Genomic DNA, 12,142 nt, shown 5'->3' on the forward strand with positions numbered 1-12,142 from the left:
TTTCTGCTCTGCAAATTAATAGTAGAAAGTTAAAAGCAACTCAGGGTCAGGCACAGTGGCTCACGCCTGTAATCCAAAGGAAACCAAAGCGGGTGGATCATCTGAGGTCAGGAGTTCAAGACCAGCCTGGAACATGGGGGAACCCCCATCTCTACTAAAAATACAAAAATTAGCTGGGCATCGTGGTCCATGCCTGTAATCCCAGCTAATTGGTAGGCTGAGGCAGGAGAATCGTTTGAACCTAGGAGGCAGAGGTTGCAGTGAGCCGAGATTGTACCGCTGTACTCCACCTGAGGGACAGAGTGAGACTCCGTCTCACAAAACAGCAACTCGATGTCCAACTTTTCACAACATGAATGTGTACAGGCAAACTGGGGTGTAAGATCACCTGCTTCCTAGGGTACCTGGATTACAGATATATGGAAGATGAGTAACTGGGCGAGATTTATTTTCCTCTCTATCGTTGAGACAGTTTGCTTCAAAGAAAAACTATTTTTCTGACAGGCTGGATGCTGCATTTAGGGAGGGTGGCCCATCCAGGGTGTGGTCGGCAAGATGTGTGGACAGTGGCGGGGAGGGGCGTTGGAAGGAGAGGAGGAGCCCGGCATGGGAAGAGTTGTGGACAGTGGCGGGGAGGGGTGTTGAAAGGAGAGGAGGAGCCCGGCATGGGAAGGGCTTGGAGACACTGAAGGGTTTGGCTTTGGTTCTGCAGCCATGTGAGCCACGGATGTGCTCAGGAATGGGTATGGGAGAGGGATGACAATTTAGAGTCAGGTCCCTGCCTAACTCTGGGACCCATTTGCCCTGTGACCCTATGAATTTTATCCCTCTCTCAGGCCTTGTTGAGCTCCTCTGTGGAAGGTGAATTTCTATGATTGTGCTTTTCTGAGTTGTCATATTTCATTATCTACTTTAAAAGTTTCTCTGTCTTTTGTTTTTCATCAGATGGTAAATACTCTGTTCTGAATTTAAAGGTAAGATCATTTTTTTAAAAACTGATTTTCTCAATGGAGTTTTCATCATAAATTTTCAACAACTTTGGTGATTTTGGGGTAAAAAATAAATCTTCCCTTAAGAGTTCTTTCCTGTTGAATATTTCTTTTAAATGCTTTTTTCTTTTTTTCTTTTTTTTTTTTGTTTTTGAGAAGGAGCTCTCACTGTCGCCCAGGCTGGAGTGCAGTGGTGCAATCTCAGCTCACTGTGGACTCCGTCTTCCAGGCTCAAGCGATCCTCCCACCTCAGTCTCCCGAGTAACTGGGATCACAGACGCATGCCACCACACCCAGCTAATTTTTTGTATTTTTGGTAAAGACAGGGTTTCCCCATGTTGCCCAGGCTGGTCTCAAATTCCTGAGCTCAAGTGATCCGCTTACCTCGACCTCCCAAAGTGCTGGGATTACAGGTGTGAGCCACTGTGCCTGCACTTAAATACTTTTAAAACATGAGGAAATTGATATTTTCCATAGTTTAATGATGAAAGTAATGTATTAAAGTGTTAGAATTATTTTATAATTAAAATGAATGTATAATGAATACACAATTTTATCTTTTGTAAAAATTATTTTTTGAGACAGGATCTCCCTCCATGACCCGGACTGGAGTGCAGTAGTGTGATCATAGCTCACTGTAGCCTCAGTCTCCTGGGATCAAGTGATCCTTTTGCCTCAGTCTCCTGAGTAGCTGGGACTACAGGCACATGCCACCACTCCTGGCTAATTAAAAAAAATTTTTTTTAGAGTTGGCTTCTTGTTATGTTGCCCAAGATGGTCTCAAGCTCTTGGGCTCAAGCCATCCTCCTGCCTTGGCCTCCCAAAGGCACTGGGATTGCAGGCATGATGTGATGTGCCTAGCCTGAGATTTTTTTGTTTGAAATGAAGTCTTGCTCTGTCACCCAGGCTGGAGTGCAGTGGTGCAGTCTCGGCTCACTGCATCCTTCGCCTCCTGGATTCAAGTGATTCTCCTGCCTCAGCCTCCCGAGTAGCTAGGATCACAGGTGCATGCCACCACGCCCAGCTAATTTTTTTTTTTTTTTTAAACAGAGTCCCACTCTGTCACCCAGGCTGGAATGCAGTGGCGTGATCTCGGCTCACTGCAAGCTCCGCCTCCCAGGTTCATGCCATTTTCCCGTCTCAGCCTCCCGAGTAGCTGGGACTACAGGCGCCCGCCACCATGCCTGGCTAATTTTTTTTTTTTTTTTTTTGTATTTTTAGTAGAGATGGGGTTTCACCGTGTTAGCCAAAATGGTCTCCATCTCCTGACCTCGTGATCCACCCGCCTCGCCCTCCCAAAGTGCTGGGATTACAGGCGTGAGCCACCGCGCCTGGCCAATTTTTGTATTTTTAATGGAGACGGGATTTCACCATGTTGGCCATTCTGGTCTTGGACTCCTAACCTCAGGTGATCCCACCTGCCTCGGGCTCCTAAAGTGCTGGAATTACAGGTGTGAGCCACCGCGCCTGGCCTGGCCTGAGAATTTTAATAACTAATTTGCAAACATGGAAATAGTTCTAATGTAAGTTTTTCATTGTGCGATGTCATGGGAACTTAAAAATTAAACATTTCTCTGGAGAGTTAATTTATAACCTTGTCTACTTTGTCAGCAGAAATTAGAAACTTAGTATCACACCAGCATGTAAGCAAAAATTAACAAAAGTTCACAGCCTTCCCTTTCCTCTGGGTTTAGGGTTGCGAAGCAATATCTTGTTAATGTTCCTTTCTCAGCATTTTGCAAATGTGCTTCCCTGCAGTTGGTGGGGTCCTTTTTGCCCATCCCAGTGAGAAGAGGCCTGGATGGAGTTTTCTGAGGGCATCTTCGGTCAGCACTTGCAGCCCTACCTAGCACATGCTTTTAAACGTGAGCCCACAGCCCACTACTCACGGGATCTACCTGTAAAGACAGTCACTGAACTCAGCACAGAAAGGCAGGAAGAAAGCTCAGGAAGGACTGCCTTTACAGCCTCAGAGAGCGCACCAGAGGGGAAGACATTTAAGGTCTAAGATTCAGGTATAAGAAACTGTAATCCCAGCATATTGGGAGGCCAAGGTAGGAGGATCCCTTGAGCCAAAGAGCTCAAGGCCAACCTAGGCAACATAAATGAGACCCCATCTCTACAAAAAAAAAAAAAAAAAATTAGCTCTGATGGCCCATGTGTAATCCCAGCTACTTGGGAGGCTGAGGTAGGAGGATTGCATGAGCCTAGGAGTTGGAGGCTGCAATGAGCTGTGATCACACCAGTGCACCCTGGCCTGGGTGACAGAGTAAGACCCTGTCTTAAAAAAGGAAAAAAAGAAATAGTAGATATTAAAGTTTTGAAAGCTAAAACAAAGAACAAGAGTCAAAATGAAGGAAATAAAGCATGCTTATATACCTGCTGTCTAATGACCTAGCTGCCTGTGTCCACTTTATAAAATACTAATGCTCTGCACTTATATTGCTTCTTTCCTAGGATGAAAAATCTCCATTACGTGAGAAACCTCCACCCTCCCCAGGTATTTGCCTTTTGAATTATATTATGATTGAAAAGCTTGTTGTTTTGGAGAATATCCAGATTAATTTTATCTGAAAATAAAGATTACGTTTTCTTTTTCTTGTATTAGTTGTTGAACTTTCACCCTTGCCTCAAAAGAGAGGGTGCAAACACTGGGTAGTGGACGTGTGTCCATACAGGATGTGCTTGGATCCTGGGAGGGTGGGGGTTGGACCTGGGGGGACGTGGACCTGTGGGATATGCTGGGATCCTGGGGGAAGGGAGGTGGACCTATGGGATGTAATGGGATCCTGGGGGTGGAAGGAGGACCTGTGGGATGTAATGGGATCCCGGTGGGAGGAGTGGACCCATGATGTACTGGGATCCATGCTGGGCAGGCAGGTGCAGTTATGGGCTCTGCTTTGAGGCTGAAGGCAGAGGGAGAGGTCCAGTGATGTTTTATGGGTTACACCCCACTGAACGGTTTGGGGAGCTTCAGTGGCTTCCAAAATGGAAGTTATAATTTCTGCTGTTAGGTCCCACATTGTTAAAAGATCTTTGGGGTGTCGCTTTTCTGGCCAGAAATGTCTATGGTGCCAGTGTGCCTTTGCGTGAGTTCTTGTCCTGCATCCAGGAAGAATGAGGTAAGCAGACAAGTGGAGGGTGAGCAAGACGAAGAGGAGCTTTACTGAGTGTTAGGACAGTTCAGAGGAGACCCACAGTGGGTAGCTTCTCTGGAGGCAGGTCGTCCTGTCAGGTGTTCAGCTCTCAGCAGAGAGGAGGCCCTGGAGTCTGTGGCTCCTCTCTGAAGGCAGGTCGTTCGGCTGTCTCTGCAGCTCTCAGCAAAGAGGAAGCCCTGGCGAGGGTTGTTCTCTGCAGCTGGTTATTCTGACCAGCTCCTAGCAGAGAGGAGGCCCTGGAGTAGGTTGTTCCTCTCTGCTGCTGGTCCTCTGATGTCTCCAGCTATCAGCAGAGAGGGTAACTCCTTTCTGCAGCTGGTCATCCCATCTGCTCTGCTCTGGCTAAGCCCAGGGCTTTTATGGGCCTCAGAAGGGAGGGAGTGAGCACCATTTGGTCCATGGGTGGCCATGGGTGGGCCTGGAAAAGGCACCACAAGTTCCTACTATGGTCCCATGGGATGGGCAACTCGGTTCCCAGCCTTCAGGCCCTCCCCAACCTGAAGGTGGGGACTCACCGTGGACCTGCCCGCTTCTGCCCAGGAGCCTGTCTGCCTCCTGCTGCCCAGTTCATGGCACCCAGGCTGTTTGCACCAAGGGGCACCTGCAGGCTAGTGCAGAGCCACCCTCACCCCCCCTCCCCGTCTTTCCCTCCTCCGCTCATGGGTGCCCAAAGTGTGGAGGGGGCTGAGGTGGCAGGGTGCTGTCGTGTCAGTGCTGCCCTGAGTGTGCACACTCCCGGCCAGGCTGTGACAGTGCCCAGGCTTGGCCTCAACCCCGCTCCAACCCCACTCTGAGACTGGAGCAGGCGTCGGGAGCAGGGAGAGGCCAGGCAGCCAGAGCGAACACCCGTGAGCCTGCGGGGACACTGGAGCCTTCCCAGGCCCCAGAGGGTGCAGACTGCCGAGACACCCAGGTCCCGCACCTGGGAGGGTGACTGTAGCAGCACCCCGGGAGCTCCTGCCCTGCCAACTCAGAAGGGGCGGTGAAGCCAGGCAGTGGGATCAGGCACTTCTTAGCCTACGGGGGCTGGGGCGGGGCTTCTTGGGCCCCCAAGAACACAGATTCTCGGGTCTGCAGCGGGACTTGGGCAACTGCTGCAGCATCCAGGGAGGGGGGGCTCCTGCCTGCTCCATGGAGCAAGAGGCTTGGGCCATGCCTCCCTGCTCTAGATAGTCTGTGCGGCGGCCACTCTAGATGGGCCGCTGCTGCCATCAGTGTTACTGCTCTGAAAATCCTGTTTTAAGTCTCCTCTGTGTCAGATTGACTTTATTTGTACCCTTTCAATCTCAGCATTTTCAGTGCTGTATTCTGGGCGATTGCTGGGGCTCTAACTTCTGCGCCGTGCATTCCTTCTTCCTGATGTGTGTCCTGCGGCTCAGCCCATCCTTTCAGTTTATGCTGTTGATCAAATGATTTCTGTAAGACACTGACTACGTCTCTGAAAGTCATAACTGTGCGCATCCAGTCTTAGGGTTTGTGTTGCAGCCCCTTCTCCTCTCTCACTTGCCATTGATGCTTCTCTGGCTCTGCTGTTTGATGCCTGTTGGGGTCCCTGAGATTCCCTGTGGCCGGCATGGGGATGCTACCTCTGTTTACTGCACCCTGCCTGGAGAGAGAGAGCCAGCAGGCTGCCAGGCTGTACTGACTGCTGCCTCCAGCGACTGATGGGGATGGGCAGGATGTGAGGCCAGCTGGGATCAGTGGGGACCCCTCTTCCTCCTGGCTTTCTCCAGCCTCCTGGCCTGCCCTGCCTCTCTGCCGTCAGGGCCTGTGTATTCTGCCTGAGGAGGGGCACACATTTCTGCTGCTGCTGCCTGGGTCGGGTGGGTTAACCCCTTGCTATTCCCACTGTGGTTATCTAACTCGACAGCTCATCAGCTGTTTCAAGCTGCTGCTTTTTAAGTATAATTTTATTTATTGATTGCTTTTTGTAGAGATAGGGTCTTGCTATGTTGCTCAGGCTGGTCTCGAACTCCTGGCCTCAAGCAGTCTTCCTATCTCAGCTTCCCAAAGTGCTGGGATTGCAGATGTGAGCCACCAGGCCTAACTTCATTGGCTCTTTCTAGGCCACTTTGTGTCTCCACTCCTACCAGGGCAAGGCATATCCCTGGAGCCACCCCCCATTTTCTAGCTGCCCTGTCTTGGCACATTTCAGGCTGTGGCATCCATCTTCAGTCTCATCTCAACTGTTTTCTCTCTGGGATTTCTCAGGGTTCCCTTGTTTCCGTGCAGCTGTGGAGTTTCCCATTTCTGAGCCTCACCTTTCACATGTTAGGGATTGGATGTGTGTGTGTCAGGGGTCGGGCCAGGTTCTCTGGAGCCACCAGCCATCCTGCCCTTACCTGTGTGGGAAACTGCTTCTGCCTCTCCCTCACCTGGGAGGTATGCTGGCCAGGGGCCCATGGGAGCCTCACCTCCTGTGACCTCTCGGAGCACATCTCCCCATGGAACAGCGCTGGTTTCCACCCTATTTTCTTGCTGTTCCTTCTTAAGGTCCTATGTGACCTCTGTTTTCTCCTCATCCTGGTGCCTTCAGGTGCTGCCCACAGGACAGCGACTCATCAGTCTCCCCAGCAGAGGCTGCCTGTGGGACTCTGGGCCTGTGTCCCAATCCGAGCCTGCCTCCCCTCGTCTTCCGTCCCCACCTGCTCTTCACAGTGTGCTCCTCATCTGGGGAAGCATCTGCCAGACACAGACCTGGGCGGTCATCCTGGGTCTGCTTCTCTTTCACTGCCTGCACCCAGCCAGCTACCAGCCCCTAAGTCCTGCTCTCATGTGTCACTTTCTTTCTGTCCCTACTCTAGTGCTGCCCCTAGGCTGTTGGGCTAGGCCTCATCCTAACCTGCCTTCTTCCCTGCTGGCCTGAGGAATTCACCCGAGAGCAGAGCCTTTTCCTTCTCACACCTCTGCCTGAAAGCCCTGCTGGCTCCTGCTGCCCTGCACGATGAACCTACCACACCACATCACAGTCGGCATGGCCTTCTGCAGCTCTGGCCTCCCTCTCTGGCCTCCCCTCAGTACTTCTCTTCCTGCCACCCACTGTGACCTCACCAGGCCACGTACTCTTTCCTGTACAAGCCAGGAAAGAGGGACCAAAGAACATGGCACCAGGCCTGATGTGGTTTTTGGAACAAAGTCAGGTGATTTTGATATAACATTGTCAACATCAATTAACATTTTAAAACTTGTCCCCTGAACCTTTTCAGATATAACTGGTAGAGCACGTCAAAGATATACAGAAATAACCAGAGAAAAGTTTGAGGCATTAAAAGAAGAAAATATGCACCTAAACAATACGAATCAAAGCCTTACCCTTAAACTAAACACAGTGAAACAAGCAATGAAAGAACTACAGTTAAAACTTAAGGAAATGGAAAAAGAGAAGAGAAAACTCAAAGAGGCTGAGAAGGCGTCGTCACAGGAAGGTAGGGATGGACAGTGCCTTTATTAGAGGAACGAGCAGGACTTCACTCAATTGAGAGTTAATATTTTGTGTCATGATATTTGTGTTGGTAATTTGTGCTGTAATATTTCAGGTTTTTTTTGTTAATATCCTTACGTTTGTTGAGATTTGATTTCATCTGCTATGCCATTATTACACTAAAGAAATTCCTCAGATTGGAAAGAAGCTGAATTTACAAAAATAAAACAAAGAAATTCCAATACTTCTTTTGGAACTTGACGCTTAGCTTACATATATTTCACTTCAGTTTTTATCTGCAAGAGAAGCATATAAAAGCTCCTCGTTTACCATAGACTTATCAATGATTATATTTTCCTTGCTAATTTGATAGGTTAAAAAAAGAAATAGTATTTTAATTTGTATTTCTTTTATTATTGATGAACCTGAATATTTTTTCATATTTTTGCACATCATTTTCTTTTTCTTTCATGAAGCTGTCCACTTTATTTGTTTTTTAGAGACGGTACCCCACTCTTTTCACCCAGGTTGGACTACAGTGGGGTGATCAGAGCTCACTATAACCTTGAACTCCTGGGCTCAAGTGATCCTCCCACCTCAGCCTCCCGAATAGCTGGGACTAAAGGTGAATGCCATCATGCCTGGCTAAGCTTTTTTTTTTTTTTTTAAATAGCAGTGAGGCCTTGTTGTGTTGACCAGGCTGGTCTCAAACTCCTGACCTCAAGGATTTTTCCTCTTTAGCTGCTTAAAGGGCTGGGTTTATAGGTATGAGCCACTATGCATGGCCAAGTTGCCCACTTTACATTGAGACACTTGACTTCTTTTTATTGATTTGCAGGAACTCCTTACATATGAAAGATTTTATCCCTTTGTCATAGGTGTAATATTTTCTTAGTTTGTTGATAATTGGGCTAAATCTATAAAATGTTTTTCTTTTATGACTTATACCCTTGGCATTAAGTCATTTTTAACTCTAAAGTTATATAAATATTTACCAATATTTTCTCTATACTTTTTTCTATTTATATAAAACTAATAATATAGCTTTAAGTAAGGTGGTATCAGTTTTTTTCATATAGACCCTGCATAATTCTTATCTTAGGCACATTTATTTTTAGATACTGTATATTATTTGTGCTGTTACCTTGTGGGATCTATTTTCTGTTTTGTTTTCTAATAGGACATTGCTATTATGTGGGAAGGTTATTAGCTGTAATACATTTTCCATGTATTCTATATGATTTTTCAAAGCACATATTTTTATGTCATCTGAAACATGACTATTCCTTTCCAACTTGAAACTTTTATTTTACTTTATTATACATGCAAAAACTTCCACAAACTTCCAATATAATATTAACTATTCAGTTTTAAAAATGTTGTAACTTTTATTCATTCACACACACACATAGACACAACACACACACACAGACACACACACACACACACACACAGTTCATTGCCTCTGAGAGTGGAAGAGGGAGGAAAAGCAAATGATTTGCAATTTAAATAAAATCTGGATAAATCTGACATTATTTCTTATAGTATAATATTAAATTTTTTTCCCCTAGTTGCTGCACCTGAATTACTTTATCTGCGAAAACAAGCTCAAGAACTGGTGGATGAAAATGATGGATTGAAAATGACTGTCCATCGTTTGAATGTAGAACTCAGTCGATATCAGACAAAATTCAGGCATTTGTCCAAGGAAGAGGTAATGTTTCCAATTGTGAAAATCAGCTTTTTGGATTTTTTAGCCTTTACTGTTGAATTGATTTCCAATCTTGAGAGGTTCTTATTTATTATAATTTGATGTAAGAAAAGCTCTGTCCAAGGCACAATGTTTCTAAGAACCATTCTGCTTTTTGCCTTCTTCCCTCCCTTCTTCCCCATAATAAAGGCAATAAAGACTGTAAAACATTGAGACAATACAGAAGTGTACAAAGTAAAAGAGGCCGGACGAGGTGGCTCGTGCCTGTAATCCTAGCACTTTCAGAGGCTGAGGCTGGAGAATTGCTTGAGCTCTGGAGTTTGAGACCAGCCTGCGCGACATAGCGAGACCTAGTCTCTACAAATAAAAGATTTTTAAAACTTAGCTGAGTGTGGTGGTGCATGCCTGTAGCCACTCAGGAGGCTGAGAAAAGAGGATCTCTTGAGCATGGGAGGTCGAGGGTGCAGTGAGCTGAGATCACGCCACTGCACTCTAGCCTGGGTGACAGAGCAAGACCCTGTCTCGAAAATTAAAAAAAAAAAAAAATAACAAAAGTAAAAGAATGAAAGTCTGTGTCGGCTGCTCCCTTCTCAGTCATGTTCCTGGAAGTTGCAGCTGTTGTCAGTGCATGAACTTGGAAAGGAAAGCAGAGTTTTCAGTTCTAAGCATAGTTGCAGAGTCCAACTCCACACACTCTCACTGAGCAGGTCACTGCATGAGATGCTGGGAGGAGTGCCAGATGAACCAATGCTCAGGTCCTTACTCTTACAGAGCTTGGGGCTCTGAGGATGTGAGCAACACCGTGGATACAGGAGAGGGAGGCACTATGGCTGGGCTCTTGCTGGGGCAGAGGGTGGGGAGGCACACGGTGTTCTCTGCAGCTCCTGGGGGTTCAGGCCTCATGGGCTTCTGAGTTGCTTTTTGAAGGAGGGCTTACATTTCTCTTATTTTTATTTTCATTTTTTTTAGTAACAGCTTTGAGATATAATTCACGTAGCATCCAATTCATACCCATTTAAAAAGTGTACCATTCAGTGGTTTTTATTGTAGTCACAGAATTATGCAACCATCACCACAATCAATTTTAGAGCACTTTTGTTAAATCAAGAAATGTCAGCTGGGCATGGTAGCTCACATCTGTAATCCCAGCACTTTGGGAGGCTGAGGTGGGCGAATCATTTGAAATCAGGCGTTCGAGACCATCCTGACCAACATGGTGAAACTCCATCTATACTAAAAATACAAAAAAATTAGCCAGACGTGGTCATTTGCACCTGTAATCCCAGCTACTTGGGAGGCTGAGGCAGGAGAATCACTTGAACCTGGGAGGCAGAGGTTGCAGTGAGCCGAGATCATGCCTTTGCACTCCAGCCTGGGTGACAAAGAGAGTGAGAATCCATCTCAAAAAAAAAAAAAAAAAGTGTCATACCTGTTGGGAATCACTCCCTACATTCCCCTGCTGCCCACTTCCTCCAACTCAGCCCCTGGTAGCCACTAATCTATTTTATGTCTCTATTAATTTGCCAATTCTGAACATTTCATAGAAATGAAATTATACAAGACATGACTTTGTGTGACTGACTTCTTTCACTTAACATAATACTAACTTTTAAACAAAAACAAATGAAGTTGTGGGGTCCTATAATTGAAAACCTGCTTGCTAGGTCAGGGCCTTCTGCAGGACCGTGGGGCAGGTAGACAGGCCCAGGGACAGCCTCCTCCCAAGTTGTCTTCTGCCCCGTGCAGATGCCACGTTCTCCATGACAGTCTTCCCTAATCAACCCAGCCAGAAGTGATTGATCTCTGTCTCTTTTTTTTTTTTTTTTTTTCAGGCACAGTCTCTGTCGCCCAGGCTGGAGTGCAGCAGCATGATCTCAGCTCACTGCAACCTCTAACTCCTGGGTTCAAGTGATTCTTGTTTCTCAGCCTCCTGAGTGGCTGGGATTACAGGCGTGTTCCACCGCGCTCAGCTAATTTTTGTATTTTTAGTAGAGATGGAGTTTCACCATGTTGGCCAGGTTGGTCTTGAACTCCTGACCTCAAACGATCCACCCTCCCTAGCCTCCCAAAGTGCTGGAATTACAGGCATGAGCCACCATGCCTGGCCCTCTGTCTCTTTTAAACAATTGCAGACTTTTGTTTGTAATCACTCTTAAGGCACTTGTAGCATTCTACCGTATACTATTTTTGTATATCATGTACATTTGTGTTAGTGGTATTTATTTCTGTTACTAGGTCGTATAATCCTTGAAAACAAGGGTTGCGTTGCAGTGTCCATAATGATTTAGCGAGTTGCCAACGTTTGCAGAGTGAGTAATTACCTAGATACTAAGGTGTTCACGTTGGAAAGCTTTTGTGAAATAAATAATTATTTTGTTCAGGCCATTGATTCTGTACCAGATTTTTCCTCCTGCTGTAAACAAATAGAAAACCAGACAGAATATGTAATGCAAATGTTTAGAGATGTCAAACAGCAGGCAGTACCGGCCTATGACCCTCGAGAGCAGCAGGATAAATAGATGAGCCTGTGATCTGCTTTCTGTCAGGAGGCAGTCTCAGATCACAGAGCAGGGAGGAAGGGCTGGAGCTGAGCCCTTCCCTGAGTTCAACAGAGATGAGAGTCTGGGGAAGCTGAGGAGACTAGAATTTGTACGGCAAGAGTACCAGAAAGAAGGGAGTCCTGGAGAGAAAGAGCTACTTATATAAATCTGCATGGGGCTCCTTGGCTTCTTGTGGAATACCACCCTGCACATGTGTAGGATGAGACTCCAAGAGACTGGGCAGAAAATAAGAACAGGGAGCTGTGAGCTGCATGGTTCCCAGAGCTCACACAGCACTGGGAACCTTCAAGTTCTGCCCAGCT

The 12,142-nt window shown here is 46.7% G+C and overlaps 1 protein-coding gene across 3 annotated transcripts in view; it reads left to right on the plus strand.

Annotated features, from left to right (window-relative positions):
• Positions 1-12,142, plus strand: part of CEP89 (centrosomal protein 89) — a 99,468-nt gene that overhangs the window by 33,733 nt on the left and 53,593 nt on the right. For 2 of the 3 annotated variants that reach the window (XM_023229062.2, XM_023229063.1), the window contains 4 exons: positions 946-974; positions 3,447-3,489; positions 7,354-7,572; positions 9,140-9,282. In XM_023229062.2, the coding sequence (XP_023084830.1) occupies positions 946-974; positions 3,447-3,489; positions 7,354-7,572; positions 9,140-9,282 (434 nt within the window). The remainder of the gene's footprint in view (positions 1-945; positions 975-3,446; positions 3,490-7,353; positions 7,573-9,139; positions 9,283-12,142) is intronic. The other variant, XM_023229064.1, reaches the window with a different exon arrangement.

The sequence above is a fragment of the Piliocolobus tephrosceles genome, chromosome 21 (genome assembly GCF_002776525.5).
Source record: "Piliocolobus tephrosceles isolate RC106 chromosome 21, ASM277652v3, whole genome shotgun sequence".
NCBI classification, from domain to species: domain Eukaryota; kingdom Metazoa; phylum Chordata; class Mammalia; order Primates; family Cercopithecidae; genus Piliocolobus; species Piliocolobus tephrosceles.